Source organism: Plasmodium vivax, chromosome 10, assembly GCF_000002415.2.
Source record: "Plasmodium vivax chromosome 10, whole genome shotgun sequence".
NCBI classification, from domain to species: Eukaryota; Apicomplexa; class Aconoidasida; order Haemosporida; family Plasmodiidae; genus Plasmodium; species Plasmodium vivax.
The window spans coordinates 1,389,588-1,405,945 of NC_009915.1; the positions used below are offsets into that span (position 1 = coordinate 1,389,588).

General features: G+C 24.1%; 3 protein-coding genes across 3 annotated transcripts, besides 7 other annotated features; 2 read left to right on the forward strand and 1 right to left on the reverse strand.

Moving 5' to 3' along the window:
* PVX_097545 (variable surface protein Vir12-related) lies at positions 1-1,456 on the forward strand (the record flags this gene model as incomplete). Its single annotated transcript, XM_001613117.1, has 3 exons — positions 1-17; positions 71-1,359; positions 1,407-1,456. 3 exons carry the CDS (start codon positions 1-3, stop codon positions 1,454-1,456), a joined length of 1,356 nt encoding a protein of 451 aa, XP_001613167.1.
* A 261-nt stretch (positions 1,457-1,717) lies between these two features.
* Positions 1,718-1,769: a microsatellite.
* A 2,246-nt stretch (positions 1,770-4,015) lies between these two features.
* Positions 4,016-4,041: a microsatellite.
* Positions 4,042-4,575: 534 nt separating this feature from the next.
* On the reverse strand, positions 4,576-6,541 carry PVX_097542 (hypothetical protein; the record flags this gene model as incomplete). The annotated part of the gene is made up of 3 exons (XM_001613116.1): positions 4,576-4,740; positions 4,893-5,699; positions 5,831-6,541. The coding sequence occupies 3 exons, from the start codon at positions 6,539-6,541 to the stop codon at positions 4,576-4,578; spliced, it is 1,683 nt and encodes a 560-aa protein (XP_001613166.1).
* A 615-nt stretch (positions 6,542-7,156) lies between these two features.
* Positions 7,157-7,222: a microsatellite.
* A 4,465-nt stretch (positions 7,223-11,687) lies between these two features.
* On the forward strand, positions 11,688-13,878 carry PVX_097540 (variable surface protein Vir24-related; the record flags this gene model as incomplete). Its single annotated transcript, XM_001613115.1, has 3 exons — positions 11,688-11,745; positions 11,833-13,696; positions 13,794-13,878. The coding sequence occupies 3 exons, from the start codon at positions 11,688-11,690 to the stop codon at positions 13,876-13,878; spliced, it is 2,007 nt and encodes a 668-aa protein (XP_001613165.1).
* Positions 12,110-12,222: a microsatellite.
* Positions 12,492-12,522: a microsatellite.
* Positions 12,523-12,566: a microsatellite.
* Positions 12,663-12,690: a microsatellite.
* Positions 13,879-16,358: the final 2,480 nt, after the last annotated feature.

The following is a 16,358-nucleotide window of genomic DNA, read 5'->3' on the forward strand; positions in this document are numbered from 1 at the left end:
ATGTTGCAGATAATGGTGTTCAACTCAATGATACATACAAATCCGTATCACATAATAGCACTATTATTAGTGACAGTCTTTTTAATAAAATTAAAAGAAATGTTAACGCATTAAATGACATTAAAGTGGAAAACGAATATAGGGAGAACTGTTTGAATTACAAATATTGGATATTTGGTGAAATGTGGAAACTGCATAATGATAAAGAAAATCCAAAGGACATCAGCAATATAATTACCGAATTTATGAAACTAAATGGTTTTTTCAAAGGTGGAAGAAATAGGGGTTGTGAATTCAATTTTATTCATAAGGAACTCAAAGATTTAACATTTTTATTAGAAAAGAAAAATTTGTATGATTATTTTAAAAATCATCATAAAATTAAAAAGGGTGACATCTGTAAAAAGGAAAATAAGGCTTTATTTGAAAAATACCTTAAATCTATTAGTGAAGCATATAAAAACTACCAAGTTCAAGAAAAATGTTGTCATTGGGGTGCATCATTTTGTCCTGATTATTTTTTGAGTTGTGATGATGTGTATAATCCAAGTAGACTGTTATCGTTATTGAAATCTAATGATAAAGAAGCTTGTGATAAAATAGGAAAAGAAGATTCACATATAACAGGTGAACTAAAAGATTCTGTGACTTCTACAAAAAATGTTGACATGTATATTAAATATTTAAGATGTGCTAACGTTACTGATTCAAGGTTTAACCAAACAGCAATTGTATGCCAGCAACCCGGATATCGCCCCCACCTAAGTAACTCATTAATGGATAGGAAGCGCATAGGTAAAACAATAGATAGTAATTCAACTCGACCAATCCACCAGTTAAAAATCAACGAAAATCCAGTAAATGTCGTTTTAATCTCCAGTCAAGATTACAATTACTATAATGTGACGAGCTCTAACACGTATACCCCTGAAGGTATTTATACTTTGTTTCCTGAAATTACAGGAAATAGGCGTGAAGCCTATGAAAAAGAAGGAAAAGATGCAAACAAAATAGAAGAATATTGTAAGAAGGATAATTTACCAGAACATATGAAATTATATTGTGAAAAATCCAAAAAATATAGTGAATATTTCAATAAACCTGAATATAAAAATGAAACCATAGTTGAATTAAATGAAACAATCTCTGAGGTAGAAGATGAACCTATAAGTACTTCATTTTTTACAGCTGAATTATTAAAAACACTTCCGTTCCGTGCATCTGTAATGGTTACACTATCATTAGGAGTAATTATGGTTTTCTTTATGTACTATAAAGTAAAAAATAATTCCTTAGTATATAAACATTTACTGTCATTATTTTTTATTAATTTTTACGAGCTGTTTTATTATGAAATTTGTAATTTATTATGTTGTATATATTTTTGCCTTTTTTTTTTATACTAGTTTACCCCGTTCGGAAGTTGGTTAACTGGGAAGAGAGGCAAAAAGAATAGAGGCACGCCAAACATTCCAGATTATGTTTATAATGACGTACCGATGTATGAGCCGGATCCCCAAAATATAAGAGCGCCAAGAAGACGTGTACGTATAGCTTATAATGCCACGTAATACCCTTTGCTAATGCGGCATGTGAAATATGCATAGATATAGCTCAATAATGTTAAAAAGCCTGCAATTGCTGCGTTAGATGTTCCTTTATTTAATAGTAACAAAATGAATTAGGAGAAAAGGTAATTACATATTCTAAGTAAATAATTAAATAAACAAGAGTGAGGAAGATCAAAGTTTACGTGGTAGAAACATAATAGTTGGAGAAAAAAGATATATATTGACTATGCACAGGGGAATAAATGTTACATTAAATGTAATATCGTTTATTGATCATGGGATTATTTTATGAACTGCAAATTGGGTAAAATTTAATTCAAATGACCTTTCGAAATATACAAAAAATTGTATTTCTGTTTGAGGACATTAAGAAAGTTGTGTTCATACAATTATGCTTAATGTGATTGGTGTTGTTCATAGAAGTAATATATGTATTATTCATTAACAATGCGTGTAAATATATTTGTATTATAATTATTTACATAAACGATGGATTCATTTTCAGAGTTATGTGTAATACATGGGAAGTTTTTTTACATAATTTCAGTGAGAAATTATATTATGTGTGAAACATTAAATATGATATTTATATGCTCATGCGAAAGCATATATTATCTCATAAAGTTTTACTCAATTATTTTGTGAAATAACTTTATCATAAAAAAATATTTTGAAATATAATTAATTCATTAATAAAGATAATATTTAAACAATCCAGAAAGAGGGAATTGCTTTAAATGACATTAAAATGTAGAAGTGCCTCTAAGTTCTACATATTGCCTAAATGCATATTGACATAAATAAACTGTAATGGTCCTTTATATCATATTGACATATTTGGCGAAATCACCATAATTAGTATATAAAATATAATAAAGGGTAACGATAAGTTGTATAATTATAAAAACTTTAGGGGTAAGAACGAGAAATGAAAATATTTTTCGTGCCTAATTATAACGTAAAAGTTTGTATGTACGGTTAGTAAGAATAATTATTACCAATGTAACTTAAAAATGCTGTGTTTCTTCAATTAGAGAATTACAAAATTTTCCATGTAGCAAAAACAAATTAAAGCATAATGTTTTCCTCACACATAATAACAATAATATTGCCTAAGAAACATAAAAATATCATTGAGAAAATAGGTATAAGAATAAAATATATGCTTCTATTGTTCAAAGCATAATCCATCAAAGTTAAATTAAAATGATAAACAATTTTATCACATCAGAAAAGAAAATAATGTTGCATATATATTTTCACGGATGATCAGAATTATTCTAATGATGATATGTGATCAAAAAGGGATATATTTTATTTATGACACAGATATTTACTATAGAAAAATAGCTAAGAGATTTAGAATTATATAGCCTATTTCATAAATCATTGTGTATTTATAAAAATATACATAAATTAAGGGGGCGATAATATTTCAATTGCATGAAACGCTTAAAAACCGTTTAAAAAACAGGAACTTTCCAATTTTGCTAATACTTGTGCATGCGTAGTGCTTTAATGCTACACCAACGAATATATTTTATACTTTATTTTGTGATTTAAAAGTTATGTACAATATTATTTGTTTTAAAACTGAGTCACAATTTTGGTGATATCACAATTATTATGATGTAAAACTTACGAAGGTTAGATACGCGGAAAGTTGTTAGATTATATATGTACCTCTTTTAACATGGTGTATAAAATTATAATTATTTCTAATGTTCTACATTTTTGTAAAATTCGAAAACTATAATCAAAAATTTTAATAATAAAAATTGTATCCTATAAATTTGACAACATATTCTGCAGGGAGCAAATATTTTTTTAAATTACAAATTTATGGGGGCAATTCAAACATTTTGGTGTTTTGTTAAATACTATGTTTATATGAAAATTAGAATAAAATAAACCAGTGTATATATTTATTGCTCCTTAGTTTTTAAAATAATTTTCCATCAAATTTTTTGTTTTAGTTGGAAGAACATGTTTATTTTATTTTTTTTTGCATGCTTAATAAAAAAAAAAGGTTTTTTTTGACATGTGTATTCCTTTAAAAAATGTACCATATGAGCATAAACTATAATTTTATTGATTAATATGTTACAAAGGTATGTTTTTTTTTTCTTTAATGAATTCTTATAATTCTAAGATAATAAGTGGTATCTCACAAAGCGTTCTAATTATACATACAGTGATAATTGCGCGTGCATTGTACATTTTAAATTGTATAAATGTATATACGTATAAATAACTATTTTGTGCGCGTAACACTAATTTCTGAAATAAAATGTGCAATCGTGATATGAAGATTACCTCTCTTGATGTAATATTATTATAATTAGTGAATTATACTAGAGATATAAAATTATATAATATTCCCGAATATCATATATTTTAAAATGGACAAGTATTTAAAGTAGTTAATTTATTAAAAACTATGTGCATGCGAAAATTGACCTGTTATGAAATTGCATTTTGATAACTACAAGGAAGTTTCTACTTTTGTAAGATTATTTACTGAGAGTATAATGTAATAGAGACTTACTATTTATTTTCGCATTTATTATAGCTTCTATAAAGCTATAAACTTGTGATTATTAAATAATAATGTAAAAATATATTATTGATGTAATAGAATTAACAGTTATGCCTATTATGGACAATTTGTTTGCAAACGCTTTAATATGAGATAAAATTTTATTAATTATAAAAATGGGAATAATCTAAATAAAAATCACAGATATATGCATACTTTATGTAACTATTAAACAAAAAGTACTAAAAAAAAAAAATATGTATATCAAGGAGAATATACTATTTTAAAGCTACAAAAAAATAAAAAATATGAGTAAAGTTTTGAAACAAGAGATATATTTTTTTAATGTATTTTTTTTTTTTTATGGTAATTACAAAGCATACTTAATAACATAATATAATCAACGTTCTGTATTATATATATTTTTTAAATTTAATTTTATTACATGTGCTAGTTAGGAAAATGCTAATTTGTAGAATGATATGCTACTCTGATTCGCTCATTTTTCGCTTTTTTTGGGGATGATTCTGAGTTGTAAATCAATTTTTTTCGAGGTTCCACATGGGAGTTGTTCGTATTTATGTTTTTCTTTCGCTTTTTTTTATACATCAATGATCTAAGGGGGGTAAACTGATTTGAATAGGAAAAATGTGAAATAAATGTGATACATATATTTATCATTTTCAATTTTTAGAAAGAATAAATTATAAGAATTGATATAAAAAATTCACTTTTTAAATAGAAATATTTACTTTATAAAATAAGAAAAATATGAAAAATACTCCAATGGATGCAATACCTTGTAGCATAATAGCATTAAAAGGATCAGATAATAATTTGGTAAAAGTACCTAAATATGGCATATTCGTTTTTCTTATAACATCACTATCGATGATTAAATCGGCGAATACTTCATCTACACTTTTAGTGGGGTTTGTATTTGTGTTTGGGCATCCCAATTTAGATATCAAATCGGGTGGATAATACTCTTTTTTGCATTTAAAATAGTTTGGACACATATCTATACAATCAGAAGTAGGATTGGTGTAGCACGTACAGCAGACATTTATGTAATTCATATACAGTTCATTAATATAATTGAGATAGTCACAGTACTGATTACAATTTCCACTCTCTGCTTTATTACATTCACTAATTTTTTGATGATTTTTAAAATAATCATGCATATCTTTCTCCTTTTCCCATTCATCAATATTTCTACTAATGAGATATGGACATGTTTTATCAGATGTCAAATCTGTGTTAATTTTAATAATTGTATCATTGAGTTTATTAATAATAGAATGGTATTGACTTATGTCAGTACTTTTGTTGAAAATGCTCAGCATTTTGTCGTATGTCCAGTAAAGCAAATATGAGCAACGATCATCTGAAGATGTGTCTGTTAGAATATTGGATAGTTTTTCCAAGTTAGTAGCATGTTTGGCTAAAAGTAAATTAAATGCTTCTTTATTTTTTTCTAAAGGGTTTGGAATTTCACAATATTTAGTACATGTATTCTCATCAACGCTCTCATCGTCCAATTTTTTATATTTAGTATGAGCAGTTAATATTTTTAATGTATTTTCCTAAAAATAAAAAATAAATTATATATATACTTAAATCATTCTTGGAAAGAAATCTTTCGTGATTTTTTCAATTGTGTAATATTATCCTAATCATTTAGAAAATTGTTCTTAATAAATAAATAATACCGTACATGAAGATGATTTCTTTGTGGGAATACATTTATGTTGCACCCTTTAATAGTTTGGCATGAATGTGTTGCTTTTTTGGAAGTTTTATCCTTTGCATATGGGATTAATAAGTTGACTGAAGGCAAATCTAATATTTCTTTATCTTTGCATCCATTCCTCTTGCTTTTCACTTTATTATATTTTATCCAAAAATTTACCAACTCTTTATAAAATTTACTTGTGTTTGTTTTACTATATGTATCAATGCCTTTATTAAAAAAATCAACACATTGTTTAGTATGTTCTTTACATAATTCCCTCTCTTTTATAGCATCATCTAATTTATTATAATTAATATACAAATTATACAGGATATGCAATTCTTCATAAAGATCACTGTCCATATCAAATAATTTATCCTTCAATTCATTGTAAACCACGTGTTCGTAAGATCCTTCTTTCAAATGTTGATCAAGAATTTGCATAAAGTTTTTAACCGTTTTATTCTCCTTTTTTAATTCCATGTTTAACCAATAATTTAAATATGTTATATATTTACTGCGAACAAAAGAATTAATTTTACTATCATTATACAAATTCAAGGTATATGTTATAAAGCTTTCACAAAAACTTTTAATTTTATTGTCTTCAGAAGTACCTTCTTTATTAAGTGTATTGCAACAGTTTGTACATTTTTGCACAGAATAAGTTTTGAGCTTACTGTTTTGTATCATTTTTTGATACTCAGATAAATCATCAAAAATGTTATACTAAAATAAAAAAAATATATATAACTATGTGTGTATATTAATAGAAAGAGAGACACATATATACAGATAATAAATTGTTTCCAATAAAACATTTTTTTTAATTATTGCAATGATACTTATACAATTATGTAAATTATTTCGATAAACTACGATAGCATGATTATTTTATAAAAATGCAACTAATTTCATTTAAGTTAATCATTGTTATATTTATAAATACCTCATGTGTGTGTTTCAAGACTTTTCTTTGTTTTTCACTCAATTCATATGCGGTTATACTATCTACCCTAAATAAGGGATTTTTATGGTCATCCCTGCAACGATTTTTAAGCAAAGTTAATTCATCTTGATTAAATTTTTTTTTGAATTTCTCTAGTTCGTTTCTATAAGATGAAAATGATGTTAAATTATACAGTTGTTGAATTTTTTTGTGTAACTCAAAAATATACTTTATGTACTGACAATATTCCTCAACATTGTTATTTTCACGTTTCAGTATAATTTTTATATTATCATAATGTTCAAAAAAATCATATAATAATTTCTTATTTTGCAATTCTTCCATATCAAATACTCTTGAATAGTGTCTATCGAATGTATATTTTTTGTCATTTTCAAAAACTAACTTTTCCAAAAGAATCTGTAATTTATTATAAATCCATTGTATATAGAATATATTATAATTATCTTCATTTATTTTCCCATATAACCAATATATAAAAGGTTTACAACTATGTTGACAATTATGATCACTAGATGCTGAGCATAATTTATCAAAATTTTCTATTATATATTCCATTTTACGACAAAGTTTAGTAATTTTATTTTTATAATAAGATTCTGTTTGAAGTTGAATACCAAGTTCATTATTTTTTACTTCGCATAGTTTATTTGAATTTGATGATTCCTGCGCACTGTCAAACTTACCATATAGATCATATAATTTGGATTTTGTTTCATGTGCAGTCTAAGAATTAAAAAGAAAATTAAAGTTTATAAATTAATATTTCTTTATTCTAATACAAAAATTTTATCCTATCTTTTGAAAGATTTAAAATTATAAAGTAATATTCTACAAAGAGTCTTTTTTACAATAAAAATAAAAGTTTACTTCAGTTTGCATCAATGATATTGCGTCTGTTACAATTGTACCTTCACTCATTATAAATAACTGATATAAAATAAATTATGTCTCTATAAGAATCTATTTACGAAAAATTGTGTTGTATTATCTATTTAAGTATTATGTAATATATTTTAATACTTAACGAAACTAAATATATATATTATTTTATGCTGGAAATGTTTTATAATTATATTTCATGATTTAATAGTAGCATTATAATATAGTAATGATGTTTTTCATATCATAAGCTTAAAGAAAATTTAGACAATGATATGCATTGTAAAATAAAACATTACAAGGAAATGATTAATTTGTAAAGTTCCAATTTAGACGCGTTAAAAAATTATGTTAATATATATTACAATAGAAAATGATTACCTTTTAATGAACAACATACTTATATATTAACAAGACATTCATTAATAATATCCATTCATTGCAATATATTTTTTATAGAAGCATTTGGATATTAAAGTTACATTTTTTGCTAATAATATTTATCAGTTGTTGTTTAAAAATAATCTTTTATTAATAGCATATTGATAATTTTTTAAAACTTACACTGCTATACATTGTTGTTAAAATTTTAACTATATGCACAATATGGAATGTGTAGTGTGCATTAATGAAATACCAAAGTTGTAATGTGAAATATGACATTTCGAAAAAAGAATGACCTTAAATTTAATTAAAAATAGCAATTATGGGTAATTTTTTTTATATTTCACTTATACCATTTAAATTATTTTGTACGCTTTTATTGTATCCTTTACTGTTCTTAAAATTTCTGCACATTTTAAAAAATGTAATTACGCTATTCACTACGTTTTATACCGCGGCTTTGCTTTTATTACATGTAGATATTTGTGTATGATTATTACTAAAAATGAACAAAAAAAAAAAAAAAAAATAGGATAAATTATAAGATAAACTTTTTATTTTTTAAATTGTCAAAATGAATGTCTTAAAAAGATAGGAAAAGGCAAATTATGGAACACTTTTATATTTATAACATAGTAAAAATATCACTGTTTCGCGATGACAGGAAAATTAAATATGATATATGTTAAAATGTTAAGATAAACTGATGTGGAAATTTTCATTGTTACCGAGTGATAAAAAATTAACGTGTTAATCAACAAACAAATATTTTTATTGCACCGTATTTCATAGTAGTTTTGCTAAGTAATTTATATTATAAATAAAAAAAAAAATTATGGAATAGTGAATAATTCTTTCACTTTTTGAGAATTCACGATTACAATAAAATGTGTATTTCTTTTTCTACATGAACTGTTGAGAATATAAGGGCACTGTTATACATTAATAAATTGAACACATTTAATTGTTAAGAATTTTAATGTGTCTAACTTTTATAAAATGAAACAAATCAATATTTTAATTACAAATCAGTTGAAAATTGTGCTTTTATTTTATTATGACGTTAATTTGGTAGTTTTGTATTCATGAGTTATACATTTTTTAATGTACCACAACCGGAATATATGTGCGCTTTTTACTTGGAGAAATTATTTTTACGTTATGTAATGTTATAATTGAAGCCATATATTGTTAAATAAAGGAAATGAGAAGTGAATGCTTTCATAAACTTAATCTATAGTTTTATCATCTCCCCAGGGATGATTAAAAAATTAACCGTTGTATATCACATCCTTTTTATGAAAATTATGCATGATCCGTCAAATGTAAAAAATAAAATGTAAAAAACGACAACTTTGCTGTATTAATTGAAATGTGGTGACAATATTACAGAACAGGCTAAATAAATGCAAAGTTTAACAAATAATTTCATGTATGCGAAAGGCATACTTCCAAAATTTAAAATATTATTTTGCAAAGGAACAAGCGTTCATTAGAGCAAAAAAAAAAGATGCACATTTATGAAAAACGCTTACACATTTTTTCTGATTTATGTGATGAATTTTTTTTTAATAACTTGTGTTATTTTTTCAACATTTAACTTTTTAATTAATTTGTTAAATAATTTTAGTTCAGCTTGTGCCCTTTTTATATAATCTTTTGAATTTATTTATAGTACGCGCTCAGCTGCTTTTACTCATTTAATTTAACATTTTGTTGAAATTTTTTTTATTTTAAAATAACTATATTTCATGAATAAAATTTTGCGTTATTTTGCACTTTTTTAAACATTTCTTGACCTTTCTTCTACAAGGTTTTATATTTGTAATATACGCACAGAATGTGAGATTAAAAAAAACTGAGGTATTTATTTGCTATAATATTGCTGAAAATTCTTTTCTTCATTACCTTTTGGATATTTATAAATACCCTAAATTGTAATAAGAATATAACTACACGGGATGGTTAATTATAATTATTTTGTATGGCAATTTTGCATATATTTTACACCTGTTCTCTTTGTCTCCAATGAGTTGTTGTATAATGCATGGAATAAATGATAGATCACAGATTGTTAATTTAAAAGAAAGCATTTTATTTTACGATTAATTATCCATTTTGAAACCTATACATTGTTGAAAATAAAGTAATATTGAATAAATCATTATCATTATGTATAAATGCATGTAAATTTAAAGCATGTCTATTGTATGATAATGCTTAAGTCATCTATGAAAGTTATCCAATAACATGGATGCTGCCTTAATTCGAATATTTTAGAAAGATCAATCTACATAAATAATTAATCAAATGGCCTAGAGAGGGAAAACATATAAGTGAAAGGAACTGTTAGCACGTTTATATTAATATTATATGTTTATTATAATAGCAGAATATTACAATAACAGAAATTAGTTTATTTTAAAAAATTATTTTTTGTAAAAACGCTATTGTTACTTCGGCAATGAGAAAATATATACCATAAAAAAAAAAGTTATAAATTACGAGTACACTTGTACACTTCTATATAAACATCTAAATATAATACTGATATTCTTTAGGGTATAACACGTACACATTAAATGTAAATATCATTGTAATAGAAACTTAATATATAAATTCATTATGTAAAAAATAATTATAACTGAAGTATAAAAGGGAACAAAAATAATTGCAATTTTGTTTTTACAACATACATGGGAGACATGTATCAATCAATAATTAAGATAAATATAATTCAATTTCTTGTGATGTATAACATATGAGAAAAAAGGAAAGAATGTCATATGTAAAAATTTTTTAATTTATATAATTTAGACTTATGAATGTTTAGCTGATTAAAAAAGAGCCAAGATGGTTACCTTATTACAGAGACAATTTTTAAAATAATATAAATACTGCACGAAAGAAAAGTAATTTGTGTAAAATTCATAATGTTAATTATGTAATAACATTTTTCATATACCTATCAGTAAATTTAATGTATTTTCATATTAAATTGTTTGGAAAGCGAGTATATTTTGTGGTCTTATACCTACAGTATATTTTAATTCTAGCACTTAAGTTAGAATACATCTAAAACCGAAAGTATAAAATCTATTTATAAAAGGAAGAACTGATTATTATTATGAGAGACGGAATATATTTATAAAAGTAGTTCATGCCAAAACTCATTGATAAATAATGTTTAATATAAATAAGTATGAATTCAATTTAGTTGTAATGAAAAATATTTTGCTTTGCTATGTAACATACGTAAAATTATATATTTATTATAAAGATGGAAATGTAAGAGAAAAGATAAAAACGGTGTAATTTTAAATTACACTTTATGTGAGATAGTGTAAAAGTTTTTTATAGATTTTTTCATTTAATAACTTTCAAATTTGATAATATAATCATGTTAATATAATGTCAATATAATTAATGATTATTTGACGTTGATAATTATGTATTAATGTTTTAATGTGAATATAAGGCAAATATATTTATTTATAACACATTATATATGGGCATTTTCAAAGTACACCTTGTGTATACATATATTTTACAACTTTCATTCATTAGGACTCCAGACAATGCATTGGAGAGAGCTCTCGAATTATGGAAAAATGTATATTTTCATCTTTTACAAAATTAAATATTTATATTATTGACATAAGTTTTTTTATTATTCTTTGCTTATACTAAAATGTTAATTAATAGAAATAAGCATTTGAGTATTTTTATTCTTAGGATGGACATTTAGAATCATCAGATTTATATAAATTTTACAAACATTTTGATGGTTTTATTGAAAAGTTACATATTAAAGATAAAAATTGTGTCACTAATGGTTACAATCATAGCAATGTCCATAGTACGATTGAAAGAATAAAATCATGTTGGGACAAAATTTTGGAAGAATTTAAAAATTATAATTTAAATAGTACCTTGTGCACTAATTATTTATTATATTGGTTCTATAGTAAAATAATTGAAAATAAATTGGATGTTTTTAGTATTCATTGGATTTACCGTAACTTACAATTGTCTTTTCTTAGTAATAAATATATTCTGGATTATCAAAATTTCGATAACAAAAGAGCGTTTAATATAAATGTATTGAGAAATAAAAAGTACTTATACGATTTTGTAGAATCCTCTGAAAATATAAAAAAAGCTTTCGTAGATGGAACTTCAGAAAATAAACGTAAATATTGTAATTATATTAAAGAAATATTTAAATTATACAAACAGTTGAAAGAGGCTAATCGATTGAAGTTATCAACACCATATTCCGGTGAATTAGAAGCTTTTGAAAGTAAAATTAATAAGGAGTTTTTAGAATACTTAGAAGAAAAATGTCCAGATAATTGCCTTAAATTTGTGTTCGATACAAATTACATAACCTTATGCCAACCAACAAATTATGATCCAAATCATGGCGTGGTACATACGCCAGGTTTATTTAGCAACATAAATTTTTTAAATGTAAGTGGAATAAATAATAAAATACAAAAAATAAATATATTACCGTTTTTGTTAATTTCATTTATATATTTCATTGTTGATAATTTACACAGTAAAATTATCCATATAAGCTTTCTATTTAAATATGAATGTAACATATGTATTCTGTTTTTTTTTCAGGATAGTAAAATAAATGATTTACCTTCATTTAAAATATATAATGAACTAGATGAAAACACAGATAACACATCTAACACCGATATAAAATGTGACGAAATTAAAGAATTTAAAAATGGGTATCCATTGTTCATAGATTTATGCAAAAAAGTTGCTAAAAATTTGAAAAAATTAAATGAAACAAAATTAGCAGCTGATGAAAATATTTCTTGTTCATATTTCACTTACTGGATATACGATAAACTTTGGGATACAATTAAAAATAAACCGGAATATATTTCTGGAATACCAGCTATCACAAAACTACTTCATTTGGGATATAAACTTAATAATAAGAATTCCAAAGTAGGTTGTTATTATGAAATTAATTTAAATTTGGATTTATGGAAAGAGAAAAAATACTTACACGGTTATTTTATGAATTTTGATAATATTAATAATATAACTAATCCTGATAATGAGAATTATAAGTCATATTGTGACTACCTTAATTATATTGGTCAGTTATATGAAAAACATATAGGGGCATGTTGTACATATTTTCATAAGGATGACACTGTTAAGGAAGGTACTGATGATGATCCTCCTATAAAGGATGATTACTGTCCAGATTTCTTTAAATGTAATAAAAAATATAATCCTTATGATCTCTTATCTAAATTTCATTGTGACGTAAAATCGTCATCGAAAGACAAAGAGAAAGTATTTGAATTAGCAACCTTTGATAGATATTCTAAGTTATTAACGAAAATATCAGAAAAGTCATCGAAAATATCAACTGCACATAATGTTCACCAAAGTAGGCAATTATCACCCGTACGTAATGTTGACAAAACTAATGAATTGAAAAATCTATTTGATATAGTAAAAGGTGATTTTTTCTATAGTGCCACAGTTCCTCTTTTTATGCTCATGGGAGCGTTTTATTTATTTTTCATTTTATATAAAGTAAAAATAAATGACGTTTTAAAACGCATAAAAATGTAAATTAACAGGTTATGCACTTTTACTGTAAAATTATGGTTCAGAAATATAAAAAATTATATTGTATACATTTTATATTTTTCATTTTTTTACCAGTTTACCCCCTTTGGAATATGGTTACGTAGGAGGAATAGCAAAAAAGGAAAGGAAGTTTATAGAAATTTTCAAGAATACGAAATAGACCTTCCTGAGAACGATTTAGACATTCGGCGTACTAATACTGGAAGAAGGCGAATACAAATAGCTTATCAACGTACTTGATAGGATAACAGGTAGCATCATACATATATTATCAAATATTGGGTGTAATTATAATAAGAAACATAATAACGTGCTGGTAGATATATTTCCAATTTATAATGTCATAAAGAAATAGAAAAATGCTTTTGAAATTTACAGATTGGTTGGGAAATTTTAATATCATGTGTACATTTTAGTTTTCTAAATTTACAAAACAATACATTCGTTTTAAAAATATATTGCTATTTCGTTTTATAGTAGCATGATTAGTTAATTTTTTCATAACAATTATACAAATTTTTTTGGTGTAATGTTTAGTTATATGATATTATTATATTTTATGTGTAATAATATATAACTGAATGTAATTATAATAATTGTCAAAAAACAATCATTCTGTATTTGATATATTATTATTTCACAAAATTTTCAATTTTAATATTACTATTTGATAAACATATACACATTATAATGTTAAGGTTGACCTCTCCATTGTTCCCACATTTTAACATGTGAGAGCTAGAATGTTTTACTCTGTTTACTATACTATTTTTCATTTTATAAAAATTTGAACAAATTCTAAAAATTAATACAATTAAATATGAAAAAGTTAAAAACATTATATTAAATGTTATTTTTTATTAGAAAACTAGAAATTATTGAGCCATTTTATGTATTTTTTTGTAGTATAATTATTATATTCATATTTAAATATAATAGATTCGTTTGTTCTGCAAATATATATATTATATTAAAAATATATATTAATAATCATTTTTTTTTCTTTTTAAATATAACTATAGCAATAGTTTCACTGAAACCAGAATGTAGAAAAAAGGAAAAACTTGTATTTATAGTGCTATATAGAAAATTATTATCCTGTAAAATTTTAATCAGTATAATAACTCATTAGATACACATGTATTGTATGTTCTTATAAAATTCTATACATATGATTTGAAATCATAATTTTTTAAGAAATTAACAAGTGTTTTAAATAAACTAATGTTTTTTTCTTTAGCCTACTAATGTTTAGTGAGCGCTTTTTCGTTTTATATTATTTATCCTTTAATATATTTATTACATGCACAAATAATGGATAATTTTTTTTTTTAATTTTAAAATTATAAAAAGTTAAAAGTGACCACCAATAAAAGACATCAATAAAGGAGTGATTTATAACATGTTCTGACAAAACCGTTTTACTATTTTTTTTTATATACCTTAAAACAACGGAAAAGAAATAACATGGATATATTTATAAAAAGATATACACATACGTTAATAATGATCTTATGGTTTTACTATTTTGCAAAAACTACACCATATAATATTATACGACTTATAGTGTATATAGAAAAAATTATAGTTTTCAATGAATGTTCTACTAAATAGGTACAGAATTATTAAGGTCACAAAAAAAATTCTAGGAGGAATCCTAGGAAAATTCGTTCGGTTTATCATGGTCCATGATATTTCTTGATGTTAAGCATATAATATGAAAGTATTTAAAGTAATAATACTGGAAAATGGCAAAATTAATTTTTATAGCCAATTTAATGCAATAAGTATGAATATAAGGAAGAGTACCTTTAAAAAGTGTTATTTATTCCTTTTAAAAAAATTAATTTCCATTTGTACGCTTTTTTTGCTCATTTGCATTTATTTTTTGCTATAATTTTGATATAAATATGCTAATATTTGTTATATATATAATAAAAAGTTTTACACTGATTTGCCGGATTATGCTTATTATTTCTATCTTCAGTGAGCGTTATAATTTTGCGGGGTTATTATTTTTATTGCGTTCCGTTCAATTTATTGAATTGTGCAGTTCAATTTTTTGCTTTGCTAGTTCTTTAGCGTTTCTGGTAGTGCATTAAAAAGGATTAATACGAATATTAGATATAATTTATTATTAGTGATAAAAATTTTGAATGTCTGACTAAGGAAGTTAATTACAACACTAATGTACACCCCAAAGCGTTATTTTTTTTTATTTCATTAATTATATATACAACATCCATGGTTATTACGAACATTTATACATTACATTATATGATAAACAGGAATGAAATGAATTTAAAGAATAGTTGCACGCTTGGATGAACTAAGAATTTAGGAAGAATTATTAAGCATTATCATGTAAGGTAAATAGGAAAATTATATTAGATATGTAAGTATATTATTTTAATAGATTTTTTAATTAAATATCATTTTGAATAATGAAAAATATGTTCAAAAAAAAAAGTAACTATGGAAATGACATAATGTATATTATATGAAAATGTATTCACTGATGCATAGTGCACTCTGAAAAATGATTTACAATAATCAAGAAATTATTAACCTTTTTGGCTTATGTTGCATATAAATAGCATAGCTGGTTCTGTGTCATAATTATTATAATAACAGATGCTG